Source organism: Ammospiza caudacuta, chromosome 12 (assembly GCF_027887145.1).
Source record: "Ammospiza caudacuta isolate bAmmCau1 chromosome 12, bAmmCau1.pri, whole genome shotgun sequence".
Lineage (NCBI taxonomy): Eukaryota > Metazoa > Chordata > Aves > Passeriformes > Passerellidae > Ammospiza > Ammospiza caudacuta.
This window is the reverse complement of record NC_080604.1, coordinates 8,196,925-8,214,270: the sequence shown is the minus strand read 5'-3', so window position 1 is coordinate 8,214,270 and position 17,346 is coordinate 8,196,925. Positions and strand designations below refer to the sequence as shown.

Here is a 17,346-nt window from a genome sequence, read left to right as displayed (position 1 = left end):
GTCCCATCATCCTCCAGCACGGAGCATCTCCCAGCCTGCTGTCTTGTATGGCTTTTTATTCCTATGTGATTATACATCCCACTTCATATAGGGATTGAAGCCGTGCACTACGCCGGGCTCCTGCGGCAGAGAGCAGCCCCTGTGCCACGGGAGCCGGCCTCAGAGGAGCCACCAGAGCTGTCCCCGGGGGCTGGAGGGAGACTGCTGGCCTCAGCCTGAGCTCATCCTGCATCCCAGTCTCCCCAGCCCTCTTGGGATGCAGATGAGGGGTGCCAGGCTGCTTTGGGGTGAGGCCGGCACAAGCCCACTCCTTGCATTGCACCCCTTGCAAGGGTGGCGCACAAACACCCTTCTGCACCACATCTGTGTGGAGAGCCTCAGTGACTGCACTGGTGGGCTGATCCCTGGGGAATCTGCTGCTCTGCTTTTGTCCCCAAATATCCTGGGATATGCAGGCACTGCCAGCAGCACAGGGGAGGAGGAAGAGGAAAAAGAGGAAAAAGATGCTGAGGAATGGCCACGACAGCAAGGGCTGCCCCAGGCACGATGCTCTTCAAGGTTTCTCAAGAGGCCTCAGCCACTCTTTCAAGGTTTGTGTTATATCTGTCACATTAGCGAAAATGGTGAAAATTGTGGCTTGTGGAGGAGATGAAAGGCAGCTCCTTCCAATGCCTCCATAAAGGAAGGGCCCCATTAACACCTAGTGAATTATTGGCCATTAATCAGGCTCTGTGCAAAATAAAACCATCCACATTTATCATTATTGGATCCTTAATGAAGTGATAATGGGAATGCTGGGGAGCTGTGATATTAATGTCTTCTAAGAGGCAAGAGCAGAGCCAAGGGCGGCAGCCAAGATTTTTAATTTACTGCCAGAAGCTCGTGCTGTTAATAATGCTGTTACTTCCCCCGGCCGTTAGCCCTGTTTGGCTACGAGCTGCCGACCTGGGAGAGCAAATCAACCCTGAACATACCCAGACTTTGCTCACCTGCTCCCCACACAGCATCTGAGCACATTTTCCCCACCCACTGTCTCCTGCCCATGTGTAGGGATATGGCCGGGGAGCTGCTGGCTATCTTCACCCACCTGGCTCCTTCCTGAAGGCTGGCTGGTGTAGAAAGTTTTGCTTTCTGATAAAAAGCAAAGGGACTGTGAGCATCAAGCCCCTGTGTCTCTTACTGTCCTCACTCTCTCTCTCTGTGACTTTTCTCCTTAGGCACAAGCACCAGAGCCAGGGTGGCACACAGCTGGTCCCAGCACAGCCCACACACCGGGGTTGCTCCACACTCTGGTGTCTTCATTTGCACAGCTTTACTCTCATGAGGCCAATATCCCATCCAGGACAGCAAGCACAAGCTGCAAAGCCTGCTCAGCTGTGGTGACTCACTTGAGTTCCAATGGGAAAGTCATTGCTCCTGCCAAGTCCTGCCAGCCCAGAGGCAAATCATTACCAGGCAGGTAAGCGATGCTCTCTCTCGTGTCTTAAGATTTGTGTTATCTCACAAATCCTGTTAAACCTGGCCAGTGGGGCCCAAAGGTATGTTGGCTCATGCATGGGGCCTTTTGACCTTTTGTGAAGGCACTGCAGGTCAGAGGGAGCTGGCCTTGGGCCTGGAGTGATAGCAGACAATTCCCTGCTGAGCACTGTCCAGAGGAATAAGATGCTGCTTTGTCTGGGAGGGCTGAGCACACTCCAGTGCTCCTTTTGTCCCTTGGCAGAAGTTGCACAGGGTCCACCAAAGCAACCCCTTGGAAATGGAGCTTTGAGTTATCCAGGCAGAAGCATCAGAGAAGTATTTCTGTAGCCTGGGTGTTCTTGCTGAACCTCCCCCTGGCCTGTTATCTCCTCATTAGGAAAGAAAGGACAAGAACAAAAATCCATATATGGCAGCCAAGCAAAGGTAGATGGGAAATGCACTTCAAACAGCTCCATCCTTTCAACAAAGCTTTTATTAGACTTCTCTCCTCCCCAACACACACTCTTTAATCGTTATGAAAAGCCACCATTCAGGAAGCAAGGACACTGCTGGGGCTACCTGGAGCAGGCATTTCCCAGGAGAAGCCAGCCAGCACTAGCCCAAGGTCCTCTGGAATTGACTGGGAGGCAGCACAAGCAGCAGCTCCAAGTCCAGGGTGGTGCTCAGCAGTGTGGCAGAGCTGTGGGCAGGGGGTTGTGGTGGCCCTGTGGCAGTGGTGGCAGTGTGCCCAGGCTGAAACACTGGTCTGCTGCTGCAGTGACCCTTCTGCCAGGCACCCCAGCCTGAAAGGGAGTCACTCTGCATTCTGCTGGAGCAGAATGGCCCAGGGAGGGCTCAGCATGCTGTGGGGCCAGCAGAATGGCCCAGGGAGCACCCAGCACACTCTGGAGCCAGCAGAATGGCCCAGCTGTCCTGGCTGCAGCCCACACTCGTGGCTGTGTGGCTGCCCATGTTAGTGCCCTGTGGAGCTGCCCTGCTGGGCACGGTGCAGGCGACCTGCCAGTGACCTCTGGAGAAAAACACAGAGCACAAAGCAGCTTCTCCTGCACAACCACCCCTGACACTACGGGGGCACAGCGAGCTCTGTAACGCTTGGCAGATTTTCCCCAGCAGATCTGGGAGCTGCTTGCCACTGTGAGCAAGTTCAGGCATGTTACAAAAGACCTTCAGACTCTGAGGACAAATGAGATGCATGGATGAGTTTAAACCACCGGGCAAGAGTGGGGTTTTGAAATTCCCAGGGTTGTGCCTTATTCTGAGCCTGGGCTGTAGCCCAGAATGTCCAGCTGCCAGCCTGGCATCGACAGCAGGCCCCATGATGGTCCTGCTGATATCCCTACTTGTTAGGTACTGGCTTCAAAACCAAAATAGGAGGTTTTGCATCCTCCACAAAACCCCACCCTCTGATCCACCTTGAAGTGGGGTGCAGAACAAGTGACTGTTCAGTGAGACACCACAGGCTGTTGGCACAAGGGTGTATTTATGTCACGCGATGAGATCAGGCACACGGAGTAGGTCGGTCTGTCTGGAAAGAGTCTGAGTCAAGCGTGTCCTATTACATTAGAGCTGGATTTTCAAAGGAGCTCAGCTCCCACTTAGGCTCTGTAACAAACAGACGGATATTCAAAAGGAGTTGGACGTGCTGGGTCATACTGGCTGCTGAGCTAAAGCCCTTTGAATACCCAGCCAAACCGTCAGTGTGCCTGTTGCTGCAGGCAAAGCCCTCCTGAAATCCTGCCCCACTGTGAGCTCCCTGTCCTGGGAAACCGAGCTCATCTCTGCTCTCCCACATACCACACTGCAGTAGGTGACAAAAACGTGATAACCACAGTGTCCTCGTGCATGTGGGGGGAGCAGCTCCCTGTCAGAGCACAGCTCTGGCAGATCTGCCCTTTGATCAGCTCAGCAGTATGGGTCAGGAGAGCTGAGCACGAAGGTTTCCTTGTCTTTTGTTCTGTGGAATTAGCAGAGTTAATCAGAATGACAGCAACTTCTGCCTCAGTGCAGAGGAAAGGTCAGTGGCTCGGGCTGGATGCATGAGTTTCCTACAGTTGGAAAACTACACCATGAAAGCTCATAGCATACATGCTGCTGGCACACAGGCTCTCCCAACAGGGACCAGCAGGGAAGATGTTGCTGTGGAGGGAAAGAGGCTGGAGGAGGACTCCACACAGCTGGCTTGTCACTGCGCTTCATTCATCCCCATCCTTACACTGTACAGGGAAGGTATGTTGTCCTCTTTGTCACTGTGCACTGCTTGTGCCACCCAGCCAGTATCAAGAACTTCTCTCTGCCAGCGTGCTCCTTAGCCACACTCCTGGCAGTGCATCCTGCTGGGCCTGGGTCTCTGTCATCTCAGTACCCTGCTGTGGGAAGGGCACTGTGCTGGCTTGTGGAGCAGGTGCTGGGTGTCCCCTTCCCAGCACATCCCCCCAGCCGCTCCATGCTTCATGTGAGCAGGCCTTGCTGTAATTTGCTCCAGTGGACCCCTAAAACCCCACTGCTGAGCTGCTCTTAGCTGGGGGCACTGCAAGTGCAACATTGCAGCAAGGGCTCTCCATGGTAGCTCTGCAAATGGCCTCAACTTCCTTACATCTCTTAAATTAACTGGAGCAGTCACATGCCTTAAATCCAGTTTCTTTCTCTGTAATGTGACCCCTTACCTTCCTCTGATCCCACCAATTAGAAGTGCTTGTTTTTGCTGTGGACATTCACTCATGTGTCTACACAGTGGATTCTTTCTGTCAAAGACACTGGCAGCCTCAACAGTGAGCCCTAATTTAAGTAGTTTGCATTTGTCCACAGCATTGGTGCTCTCATTTACTCCTGCTTCTAATTAAGTGCATCTGGGTGTCTGCAGAGGGAGCTCTCATGATCACTCCGTGGCTCTAATTAAAATGGCCTGGATGTCCATGACATTGGTGCCTGTCAAGCCTGTCACCAGGAGGTGATGCCCACCTTGGAACTGGCTGAAGAACGTGTAGGAGTCATTGTTCCTGAGAAAGGCCTCCACATCCAGGCCCTCCTGAAGTGCCTCAGCCACCAGCCCTGGGCTGCAGAAGGCTCCTGCTGCCTCCGTTGGCCCATCCTGCCCGTCTGTTCCCCCACTGAGGAAGAGGATCTCACACCTCCCTTGGGGGCTGCTGGCTCCTGTGGCCTGGGCCTTGTGCAGCCCCAGCCCCACACGCAGGACCAGCTCCTGGTTTCTCCCTCCCTTGCCTGTTCCTTGGAGCTGGACCGTGGTTTCTCCACCAGCCAGGATGCAGACTGGTCTGTCGGGCCCCAATCCTCTCAGGGCCTGTAGGAACTCCTCCAGGTGCAAGCCTGGGATCTGCAGCTCTGCTTCCAGCTGCAGGAGATTGCCCCTCAGCTCGTCCCCCAGGGGCCCTTCTGCGAGGCTGCTGAAGCCCAGGCAGAGCAGCTGGATCAGCTGGCAGTACAGGGTGGCTACACTGCCCACTTCCCCCTGCACTGCTGCACTCAGCACCAGGGCTGCATAGCCCAGGCCCTCAGCCTGGCGCCTGGCCTCCTCCAGAGCCAGCCTGTTGGAGCCAAGGATGATGTTGGAAACATGGGAGTAGTTTTCTGGAGCAGTGGGCTTGGTGGGAGAGCTGGAGAGGACCATTTCCACTGACTTGGGCAGGTTGTGCAGCAGGTTGTATTTGGTGAGTATCTGGAGGCAGTCTTGGACACTGTGGGAGCTGGGAGCAGTGGGCCCACTCGCTATGATGTCCAGGGGGTCACCTATCACATCAGACAGGATGAGACTCACCACCTGTGGAAAGAAATGCCCACAGATTATTGCAGGAGGCAAAGACAGGTGACCATAAAAGAGCCCTGGCATAAGCACTGCTCTGAGTGCCATCCCCACATCAAAGCAGATGGAAACAGGGTAGGGCTTCACCCATTTTCAATTAATGGACCTGTGAGTGTCACCTTGCCCTTCTCAAAGCCACAGATTTACAGTCCCCTTTGAAGCTGGACTATCATGCTGGAAGATGTAACCTGTGACACTGCAGTTGTCAGGCCCAACCTAGTGTGGGTTCAGCAATGGGACATGCTGAGAACAGCCCCCAGGGGAGCCAAGGGTCAGGGCCAGCCTTGAAAGTACTGTGCTGAAGCACCAACACTTGGAAGTGCCTGCTGGCTGTGGGCTGGGGTCTGCATGATGGGATGGCTGATGTTTCCCAAGTCTGAATTCCCACTCTCCCAGCTCTGTCTCCCTGAGAGTTTCTGCCCAAAGTGAAATCTCAGCCAGAGAGCCCCAAAACAGTGTGCAAAGCTGTTCACTCAGTATGGACAAAAACCTGGCAAGCTGATTTAAACCTGTGTTTTAAGGGTAGATGGGAGATGTCTGGGCAGACAGGGGCTTTCCCTTGGTCACCTGAGCAGGATGTGCCAGCTGGGCCAGCCCTCCACCCTTCAGCACGGACAGAGTCTTCCGGACAATGTTCAGCTCCTGTATGGCAGCTCCTCGGGAAGCCAACAGCTTTGTGAGCTTCTCCTTCTCCTCCAAGAGGATGGGAGGGATGGGAGCAGGCAGGAGGGCAGATCCACCCCCTAGGATGCAGAAGAGATGGCAAGGACATCAGGATAGCAGGAGAAGGAGGACAAAGGAGAGCAAGGCTTTAGCCTTTTCTCTTCCCTCACCGGTGTCTGGAGGGAAGGCAGAGGTGACTGGGGACCTAAGCTAACATCTCTGGGGAATTCAGTCATCTTCAGTGGTGGGTTTGAATCACTGCTGTGCTGCACTCTCTGCAGTCAGCTACACTTCACCCAGGCAGTGTGAGCCTGGCTGCATGGGGGCACCACAAGCCTGCAGTGTGGTGGGGGTGACAGAAGAGGGACGGCACCCACCCTCACCTCTGCACTGGGCTGCAGCTGGCTCCTCACACTGATATTGAGGGGTCACCTGGGTGTGTGAGCAGGGAGCCATGGCCTCCATGGATCACACAGCAGCCAGTGCTGGCCACATGGGGACACTGCCTGCTGTGGTGGCTCCATTTATTCAGGACAGTGTGTAAAAACACTGGCTAGGGATGCAGCAAGATTGGAAACTGCTGAACTGCACTCATCTAGGCCTGGGAGGAGAGAAAAGGGGGGACAGTAATGCAAAGGACAAAGCACACACTGAGTCCAGGGTGATAGCTTCACTGCTGGGAATTCTGTCTGACACAAGCAGGCATTGGAAATGTGGAAAAGAAGGAAAGGTTCTAATGGAAAAGTGGAATGGATTGAAAATACAGAGGAGAAAAGAGCAAGGTCTGTGCACAGAGTGAACGTGCACAGAAGTACAGCTGAATGCTACTGTCAAAATGCAAAGCCTGCTCAGAGGTTTGAGACAAATCAGCATCAATAAAACATGATGAGCAAGAAAAACAAATGCAAATGCCTGTGTTTCAGTCAATAGCCAGGGATCTAGCTGAGAGGCAGGAGCAGTTGGGGACCGGCTGCTGTGTGGGAGTGCACATGCACAGGGAGTCACAGCCACGGGGAGATCCTGCACAGGCTCCCTGAAGGGCTGAGGAGTCTCTTGGAGATCCCTGGAGCCAGAACACAGGAGGAAGCCCAGGGGAATTCCCAGAAAGCACAGCTAGCTTCCAGTCACTTGGGTGTTTGCCTAATGGCACTGCTCTCTCTGTACTGGATCAGGCTGCAGCATCCACAGGGGAATAAACACTGAGCAGAGGAGAACAAGGCCTTTCTGCAGAGCTGCTCCAAGCCCCTGCATGCTTCTGCCACTGAGCTCAGGATGAGGTGATGTCACTGCATCCCTCTGATGCATCTTCTTGCACAGCCCTGGATCTGGGGACAGCCTGGGGGCCACCAGCCAGCCCTGGGGGTGTGCAGGGCTGCCCCTGCAAGGCATGCAGCTTACTGTGTGCTACCTGGAGGCCTCATTTCCACTAGCTGGGAAGGAGCCAAGCCCTGGGAAAGGTCAGTCCCAGAGCTCAGCTTTCAGACTCACGCTCCTGCACAAAGGCTGAGCATGCAAATCTACCAAGTGCTTGCTTCTCCAAGTCTGCATCCCCAAAGGTAAGGAGGGGGCAGGAAGAAAGTGTCTCCTTGCCAAGAGGTGGGAACAGCTGCCAGGCTGTGCCCAGAGGTGCCACTTCACTGTGGTGGCACAGCTGCAGGACCCAGCCTGTGCAGCTCAGCCTCTTTCCAGTGCTGGGAGGCAGCAGCAGGAAGCCCTGTGCTCTCCCCTGCTGCATGCCTGGAGGAAGGATGGCAGAAGGGAGAGGAAAAATCAGAGGTGCAAGTGGCTGTGCTGAAGGGGCTGGCACAGCACAGCACTCCCTTGCTGCAGGGTCAGGGGTGGGCAGGCAGCTGGGGGCCTCAGCAGATCCCACTCCCTGGGATCCCCACACTACCTGAGATGAGCACAAGGAGCAGGTCATCTGCAGTCAGACCCTCAGCCAGCTCCTGGATGGCAACTGCTCCCTTCAGAGCCTCTGCATCTGGGAGATTGTTCTTGGCACCTTCGATGACCTGGATTCTGCTGTGTGGCTTCAGCAGCATCTCCCTGGTGAGGTAAGAGAGGCAATTACAGCACGGATCTGTGCACCCACACAGGCAGCCAGGCTGTCACCTGCAGGTGCCTGGGGTACCAGTGGCATACAGGGAGTGACCAGGACACAAGGCCTTTGCTGAGTGTCTCTTCCCCACAGCCAGAGGCAGCACACCCAGCACAAGAGGTGAGCTGCATTACTGGTGTCACTGGAATGTGATGGTGCTTGAAGATGAGAACAGAGGGGTGGATGAGGTGGGCAGCAAAGCAAGGGCAGCTCAGAAGGACTTAAGGTGTTCATAGCAATATCCCACAGAGAAAAATCTGGCAGCTTATACCCCTCCTCCCTGCTCCCCAAAACTGCCCAGAAACAGTCCTTACTGCATTCCTGCTCGCTGCAGGCTCTCCTGGATCCCCAGCGGCACATTGATAATCCCCCGAGTGAGGTGCTCTCCCAGGATCTCTTCTGCTGCTGCAGCCATCCCCAGCACAGCTTTTCCAAAACCCACCAGGTACAGGTGGTCCCTCTTCAGTGGAAAGGCCTGGCCCTTGACCAGCAGCTGAGGGCTCCCCTCTCCCTGGAGCTTCAGAGCCCTCCTCAGCATGGGAGCGGGGCGGACGGTGCCCAGGGCGCCGCGGAACAGGGACAGCGCGTGCTCGCGGAGGGACATGGGGCACAGGCTGCCCGGGCTGAGCCCCTCTGCCTTGTGGGGTGGCTTCTGCACTCCTGCCACCAAGGGCCGAAACAGCCAGCAGCCTCCGACCTGCAAGGGAAAGTGAACACTTTTGCTAGTAGAAGAGACAGGGCTGTCACTGAAAGAACAGAGAGGTCAAAACACGAACTGTGGAACTCTAGCTCCTGTTTCCCCTAGATTAAGGTGTCATACAAGCAGCATTTTCTAACTTTTCCCCAGGCAGGAGGAAGGGAAGGACAGTGTCACATTCAAACTATCTGTCAGCTTGTGATTCCCCTGCAATCTCATCACCTCCTGCAGGGAAGGTGAGCTCTGCCAGCCAGCTCCTCCATCACTGTAGATTTGCCACTGGCAAGCCATCATTTCTATTTGCTTAACGTTTGACACCTTTCCAAACTGTGGAAGCTGCTCTCTGTCCTGGAGAGAGCAGGGCATCTGGGTGGAACAGCTTTTCACTACATTAACTCCCTTCCCCATGCCAGCCAAATGCTGATGTCACCCTCTGGCTGTGCATTGCCCCATGTGTCCCTGCAGCATCAGACACGGACTGAGGAGAAACAGCAGCCTTGCTGGCTGCCTCATCCCTTGCTGCTGGTGGCCACAGAGAGACCAGTAATGAGGTTTCCTCACCAAACAACAAATTAACACAAGGCTTAATTTACCTTTCTCTTTTACTCCTCATTATCCATTAAAATCACATTTAGAGCCCAAATAAGACTTCATATCCACGCAAAGTGTCTGTGAAAGCCGTGTCTGTGAAAGCTCATTTGAGCTGCTCTCCACTGAGCATTAGCATTATCTGCAACAGATCTGTGCATGGACCAAAAAATCTCAGCCGCTCAAGGGCAGATACTTGTCTTGACAGAGGAAAGGTGGCCCCTGCCGGCACACACACATCTATTCCCTCCCAGCATTTCTCCTTCCTTCTGTTAACTGGCAGCAAGTTCACTGCTGGTTTCTGAGGATCAAAGATCCTTGTGATCTGCATCTCTCCTGCTCATGGCATTTAAGGCAGGGTGCCAGGAGGCTGAAGCAGCCAGGGCAACACACTTGATCACAGACCCATTGAAATTCCCTGAGAGAGAGTTAATCCTCTCTCAAGTAAATGGATGTGTTTTGTGCAAGGGCTTCTTTTAGGAGAGCTCAGGAGTCCAGAGGTCTCTTTGTCCTGACACTCCCTAGCATTGCAAGGTGTTAATCATTAAGCTGGACAAGCTTTTCAACAGCTCCTCCGGGTCTAAATCTGCCTTATTTTGCTGCAGGGACCCAAAAGATCTACAGAGAAAACCTCTACACACCTTCTCAGGCATTGAAACTTAGGAACACTGAAATATTGGGACAAGGGACTTGTAGGTAAGGCTATAAAGAGAATCAAAAGTTTGTCAGAGAAAGAACCCCAAGAATCACTGACGTGGGGAAAGACCCTTAAGAACAAGGATAGTAGTAAACGATTCATTGCTTAGGGAACAGATTTTAAAGCCAAAAGCCAAGGCAGATTAACTTCCTATGTGTACTCCCTTTAGGTGCTGTCAGGACTGGCTTTTCAACCACGAGGAGACAGGAGAACAAAAGACAGGGTGCCCTGACCACTTTGTTACTAGACTTAAACTTCATGGCAGCTGATGCTGCCAGCAGTTGAAACCACTGACCCCACTTCAGTGAGGGCCAGAGTAACTGAGGGCCGCAGTGAGGTCAGCCCTGCACCTCTCAGGAACTGAGATAAGCATCTCTGCTCCCAGCAGGTCTCTGATTCACCTGGCCCCGGGCACTGTGCAATCAGAGGAAGGTGCTACAAAGCAGAGGTGCATCACACCCCAGGTCACCTCGTCTGAGCTGCAATACAGGGTTTGCAGAAAAGGCTGGAGAAGAAAAGCTTAAAGGGAGGCAGGGGAGTTTAAGAAAATAAAGCCCCAAAGTTTTTAACAGGCTTTGTCTCTGCCTTGATGTCTCTGCTCGCCGCTGACCCTGAAGCCCGGGGAAATTGAGCACAAGCAGACCTGCAGGGGAAATTGAGCACCAGCAGACCTGCAGCCGTGGCTCTGTCACACGTGCCCTCCTGGCAGCTCCAGCTCCAGACACCACACAGCAGGCAGGAGTTCTTTAAAGGCAGTCCTCTCCTACTGGAGGTGGAAAAACTAAATGTCAGCTTAATTCATCTGGCACTTGTGTACATACTGCTAATGCTTACTCTGGAAAGCATTTCAGTACAATAGCAGGCATGTAATCTGTTTTCTGCACTCTGAACTCAGATTATATTTTAACCATCGAGGCCTGATCCAGAGCCTGTGGGAGCCAGCAAGTGCCTTTCTATTGCACCTCAGGATTTTGGGGTTCACTGCCTGGCACTGATCTCAGAGCACAGGTGTAAAGGCAGAGTAAATACAGTGTAAAACCCCCTAGTGCTCTGAGGTTATCCAACTTTATGCCAGTGCAACAGAGAGCTGAATTTGGCACAGATCCATTTGCTTTGGATGTCTCAGTGTGTGACTCTGCTCCTTGTCAGCTCTGATTAGACATACAGGCTCAGTGGAGACTCCCCTTGGAATGGGGGTGCTGCTAATGATACCACAAATCCCTTTTTATGTAATTTATTTATACAGTCTCAGGCACTGGGTACTAAATGTCATCAGGGAACAGCTATAAATCAGTGCTATGGAATCCACTGTAGATATTAACAAAAAATAAAACTCCTACTCATTTTACTAAGGCTTTAAAAACAAGATCAAGAGAACTGAATATCACCCCAAAACACAGGCAGTAGTGGAAAGAAAAATAACCCAAATGGCAGCTCTCATGCTCCCTCCCCAGATGGTGGGTTTAGAAGTGGTGTAATTGCCTGTTAACTGCTACATATTGCACGAGGGGAAATTACACCCTCACATCCCTGCCTTTTCCTCTTCCCACTGCTGGCTGTGAGGAATCTGGGCTGGGAGAAGGGGCTGATGATGTGACTCATATTACTTCATGCACTAATCTTAGTTCCCCAGTTTCTCAGGAAATCACTAAAGGATGAATGAGCCCTCTTCTGTATGGATATAAGGTGACAAGCTATAGGCACAAGTGAGGTTCAGGTTTCACACCTTCCCTTTGTCCCTGGTTGGGATAATGTGGAGCTGGGATATAGTCTTTTGAAAAGTTTTCTGTAAGTTTGCACTAAGCTCAGGATGAAAATGATGCTAAGAATTGCCTGTTCCAGAGAGAGCTGGAGGATTGTAAGGGGTTTAGATTAATCCCCTTTAAATGAAAACTTCCTCAGCTTTCATTCATGAATAATCTACGCACTTATAATAATCTACACACACCATTATAAGCCCTTTCTTCAGAGGGCTCCTCCTAAGCCTGTAGAAATTTCCACTGTTAGCTCTCACACCAAAATGCAGCAAAACCCCAGCTTCTCATTTTCACCTTCTCTGGGAAAGAGGCAGGGGAAGGAGCTGGACTGTGATAAAATACAGGCAAAATGCTCGTTTGCATTACCTTTCATTAACTTTTTAATTAAAGCAATTCTGCAGGCAAGGAGCCAAAGTCAGAGGGAGACAGAAAGAATCCAGCAGTAGGGGCAGAAATGTGGTAAAGCTGCCAAGTAAATTGGATGGTGGCAAGAGACCAAAAGCATGGACATAGCAGGGCAGAGTCTGAGCCATAAACTTGGAGGCACACTGGGGAAGAAAACTGAACAAATGAGCTGGCCATGCCCATGCAGTGAGAAAAATGAGCCAGCACCTCACTCCATGGCAGGTACTTGAAAGCTAGAAAAATACTCCTTTACTCCTTTCTAGGGGCCAGTCTGCCATCACTGGGCAGAGCTGAGCTGTTCCAGCTGCTGTGGTTGGAGGTTTGTTCAAGGATTTGCATCTTGGGCTTGTGGTTTTTTTGAACTTGGGGCAATTGAGCTTATTGCAGGCCAACCCAACCACACAGACATCCTGAGCATTTCAGGTGCTGTGAGATCAGAGGATGCTGTGCCAGAATACATGATTTAACTGAGAACAGGGACCTAAGTTACTTTAGTTTCAATGCTGTCAGGATACCTCTGGATTTCCTCCAGGACTGGTGGCTGGCACACCTTCTACAGGGTCAGCTTCAAAATCCCCGAGGCGCTAGGAAAATATTGGAGATAGCACTGGATCAAACCCCAGTTGTTGGAGGATAATTTTGAGCTCAAGCTCTAAGAGACAGATTACAGCAGTAAACTCCCAGACACAGCAAGTTTTAGCAGTGTCTCTTGTTCCTCGTTTTTCTTGCTGCGTGACTTTTTCCTGGCCTCTCAGCATGTAAATTACTGACAGGCTCACCAAGGCTCCCTGCTGCAATTCCTCCTGCATCACCAGGGGAATTTACCTATGAAGTACAACAAAGTGGAGATTTTACTGCCTTAAACTCCCCTGTTCCCACTTACTGACACATCTCCTCTATCATTTGATATATCAACTTTAATTCGCCTGGTGAGCCCTGCTCAAACCCAAGCTTGCTGCTCCACATGGTCCCAAAAGCATTACAAGAAAATTTTCCAGGAGATGCACTAAACCCAGGAGGGAAACAACGCACTGAAGGCTTGTTCCAAGTCACTATTCTGGGAGGATTAGATGGGGGATTTTTCAAGACTAATCTCTTTAAATGAAAATTTCAGAATTTGATTAATTTTTTAATCTGCACATGGATTTGCATAAAATTACTGCACTGCCTCATTCACATCTGGCAAAAGAGAAAATGTCTGCAGCAAGGATGGGCAGCTATGAAGGGTCCAGTGCACGTGTGGGTGTGCAGGGACAGGGTGAGGGGCCCTTTGCCCCCTCTCACTGCATCCATAAGTGGGAAAAAGTATCAGGGTGGTCAGCAGCAGTATGATGAGACCAGAGGGTTTGCCAGGCAGGCAAGGGAGAAAGTAGGATGGAGCCTGGATACCTTTGTTTTAAGAATATGCTGAGCTCTGGGAAAGCCAGGAGTCCTCGTTTCCAGTACATGGCTCTCTATATGTTGCTCGGAAAAGAAATATGTTGCTCTCATGACTGATTTACTCACCAGGAAAGTGTCAACAGGGTCTCTCTGCCTTTGATGGGGAATGTGGCTTAAGGCCAAACACAGGGAAGATAAGTGTTCTATTCAGCATTTTATATATATAGATCAGTATCATTAGCAAAAAAAAATTAACTGGATTTGACATATGCATCTTACTAGTTTTTCTAGGTCACACTCCCTTCACTCCCTATATACCTTTTGGAAATGATTTTCCCATGCTCTGGGGATTGCAAGGAAGAAAAATTTTTCACTAAAAATTCTTCTGTAGCTCAACACAGAACACTACTACCCCGAAGCCAAGCCCATGCCAAGTTTACTTCCTTTCATGCTGTAATTTCTCAAGCTCCCTATTCTGAGTCAACTTGCCATCAAAGATGAGAGTCATTTAAAATCCAGGGAAGGATCACAGTATTCTAGAGAAGATGAAAAGCTGCGAGCCTTGAGGACTGGAATAGTAGAAAGGGGTTGAAATTCAGTGCTGCGAAATACAAGGTCATGGTCTTTGGGATTAATAACAGAAAAATTATGAGCTCCTCAGCTGGAAATAACATAAGAGGAGAAAGAGCCAGGAATCTTAATCAGTCACAGGATGACAATTACAGCTGCCCTCTGGGCTGAGACAAGAGGCTGTGGGGAAGGTGGAAAGCAGCAGATGTGAACTGCCTGGACTTTGCTGAGGTTTTTGACATCATTCCTGTGAGCACGCTGCAGGGTGGGCTGGGCAATCCCAGCTGGACACCAGCCTGACCACGGGGCTCAGAGGGCAGAAAGCATGGCTCGGGGTCCAGCTGACAGCTGGTCATCAACAGGGGCTCTGCTGGTGCTTGTGCTGCCCCACAGCTTCATTAGGGACCCAGAGAGCAGCACAGAGTTTGGGGAACTGCTGATGGAGGCACCTTCCAGAGGAACTGGGATAAACTCAAGGTCGGGGCCCATAGAAGCCTCAGGGCCCTCAGCAGGGAGAAGTGTGAATTTTTGCTGCTGAGCAAGCACAAGTGCCTGTATTGTGCAGGTTCCATGGTATCTAATACAGAAATGCATAGGCAGAATAACTGCATTTGATCGATATTACCCAAGCAGCAATTAAACGTTTTTTCCATTAACTAATTTTGCAGGGGCATTATCCATAATTCCTACTTAATATGACATTTTTCTAGGAGATCCAATTATCCTGCCAGCTAAATTCCAGCTTGGTATAAACTGACAAACTAAGTTCCAACGATTAGGAAGAAAGGCAGAAGAATAAAAAGGAAGTGACAAAGTATCAAATCAACAACCCACGGTGTTATACAACTCTAAAACTTAGCTAAGTATTGTAGGTGTTTTGAAGTAAATTGTCTTATGATGTTATTGGTGAGTCACCTCCGGGCCTGCAGGAGATAATCCAGGCTCTGATCCTGCAATTTAGAGTGTGCAGGAGGCACGACATTCCCAGCTTTTCTAAACCCTCTTATCACAGGAAAATAAATCAGTTGTGGGTATTGAACTGGCCTAACAAAGGGGCAGCTGACCCCAGACCCTCGGGAGGAATGAGGGCGTGTTCTGGTATCCCTGGACTCCCCTGTGAAAGTCTTGACTTTGTTTCAAAGTAAAAAAGGTAAATCATTCTGAGAGCCAAACCCACAGCAGTGTGAGAGGATGAGATCTTCAAACATGTAAGTAGGAGCTCCAGCAAGCAAACAGCGAGGACAAGGACTCTGAGAAAAGAAACAATTCACTAAATCAGACAAAAATAAATGCACACAAAATAATTGAGCTCATTTGAAGGACGTGCAGAGCTTTAACAGTCCTTGGACTTGCTGAGGTTTGACCACAGGAGGGCAACAGGATCCAAAAGCAAAATCAAACTCTATTCTGGACACCTTGAGAGGAAATGCAATTAACGTTCAGGAAGGCATCTACAGTTCATTTTTTTCTTTTGATTGTGTTTCTGCGGGATCAAAGTGACAAGATCTGCTGGTTTCTAAATTTAAAATAGCAGCAAACTTCGTGGGGTGAAATTTTCACAGCTAGTCCAAGAGCAGCTTTTTAAGGTAAGAAATACACTAAAACATGCACACTGAGCCTGTCATCAGGATTTGATAGAAAAAAGCAGTTCCAAGGTGTGTGTACTGGAGCAGCATCCTCAAAAGCCACGGTGTGTTTCTCAAAGGCTTAAGTGTGTGCTGCCCACCTTTACCTGAGAGCCCACGTGGTGTAGGAGCACGGTGCTACAGCTGTGGTGTTGCTGTAATATTGCCAACACGTTTTTAGAGGAATAAAGATTACTGGGAAATAAAAATGTGCTGACTGCTGGGCTGAAAGTGGGAGGGGAAGGGTGAGAAAGTGTTCACAGTGTGATTCAAAGGAGAGGCAGCTGACTGACACTCCCTGGCCACCTGGGCTGCCCTGAGGCTGTTCCTGCCGGGCTCTGCCGAGATGCCGGCACAGCACAAAATCCCCTGTGTTGGAAAAGAACCCTGAGACACCGAGTCCAACCTATGGCCCGGCACGACCGTGCCACCCTGACCCCATAGGGCCACAGCCAGCCTTTCCTGGAACACCTCCATGGACAGTGACCCCACATCTCCCCGTGCAGCCCATTCCAGCGTCTAAGCACCCTTCCTGTGAAGAAATTCTTCCTGATGTCCAACCTAAACCTCTCCTGGCACAGATTGAGGCGGTGTCCTCTCATCCTGTCATTGATTAGCTGGCCAAGCCCCACCGGGCTACAACCTCCTTTGGGGAAGTTGTAGAGAATATAAGGTCACCCCTGAGCCTCCTTTTCTCCAGGGTAAGCACCCACAGCTCTTCAGCTGCTCCTCACATGATGGTGCTCCACACCCTTCCCCAGCTCTGCTGCCCTTCTCTGGACATGCTCCAATATTGCAATGTGCTTCCTGAACGGAGGGGCCCAGAACTGGACACTGCACTCAAAGAGTGCCCTCGCCAGTGGCCAGGACAGGGAGACAATCACTGCCCTGCTCCTGCTGGCCACACTATGGCTGGTACAGGCCAGGTGCCACTGACCCTCTAGACCACCCGGGCACGCCTGGGCTCACTTCAGCCGGCTGCCGACCAGTGCGTTTCTCTCTAGTTTCCACTGGAAACCCCGTAAGACGTCTTAAATCAACATCACACGGGGACACCCCGCACAGGGCGCGGCCGTCCCGCGCTCCCCGGGCCCCTCACGGCCCGCAGCCCGCCCTGCCCCGCACCGGAAGTCACGGTCTCCCCCCGGCGCGAAGCCATTGCCCGTTCTACGGGATGACGTCATGCCCTCAACCCGGCCCCCTACGCCTCAATCGGCACGGGCGGGTGGGCAAATAACGGATAACGAACCCCGGCCCCGCCACAGCCGCTCGACCATGCCCTGCGCCGCCCCTTCCCACCTCGGGCCCCGGGAGCGGCGGGGACGGTGGCAGATGCTGGCAATCGCGGCGGGCCGGGAGCGCGCGGGCCTCTCTGCTCTTCCTGCCACACTCAATATGGCCGCCGGCCACCCCGCCCTCCCCCGTCCCAGCAGCCCCCGCGCCCGCCCCCTCAGCACCTCCCGTTCCCAGCGTGTCCCGCGCGGCCCCGCCGGAGCCGCAAGATGGCGGACACAATGAGGGGGAGCCGCCTCTCCACGGCCTGACCGCGCCGAGCCCGCCGGCCCCGCGG

The 17,346-nt window shown here is 51.9% G+C and overlaps 1 protein-coding gene across 1 annotated transcript; it reads right to left on the bottom strand.

Annotated features, from left to right (window-relative positions):
• Positions 1 to 3,438: 3,438 nt before the first annotated feature.
• GLYCTK (glycerate kinase) lies at positions 3,439 to 17,156 on the bottom strand. The gene is made up of 5 exons (XM_058813094.1): positions 17,076 to 17,156; positions 8,372 to 8,754; positions 7,854 to 8,005; positions 5,864 to 6,039; positions 3,439 to 5,254 (listed from the first exon to the last, which is right to left on the bottom strand). Exons 2-5 carry the CDS (start codon positions 8,659 to 8,661, stop codon positions 4,355 to 4,357), a joined length of 1,518 nt encoding a protein of 505 aa, XP_058669077.1. The 5' UTR covers positions 8,662 to 8,754; positions 17,076 to 17,156; the 3' UTR covers positions 3,439 to 4,354.
• Between the last annotated feature and the right edge of the window lie 190 nt (positions 17,157 to 17,346).

Excerpts from the sequence above, each read along its gene's own strand:
- GLYCTK (XM_058813094.1), bottom strand. The coding sequence starts at position 8,661 with ATGTCCCTCCGCGAGCACGCGCTGTCCCTGTTCCGCGGCGCCCTGGGC. Across the intron at positions 8,006-8,371 it reads CTGCAGCGAGCAGGAATGCA|GGAGATGCTGCTGAAGCCAC; the intron begins GTAAGGACTGTT and ends TTACCTCACCAG. Across the intron at positions 6,040-7,853 it reads GCTCCTTGTGCTCATCTCAG|GGGGTGGATCTGCCCTCCTG; the intron begins GTAGTGTGGGGA and ends TCTGCATCCTAG.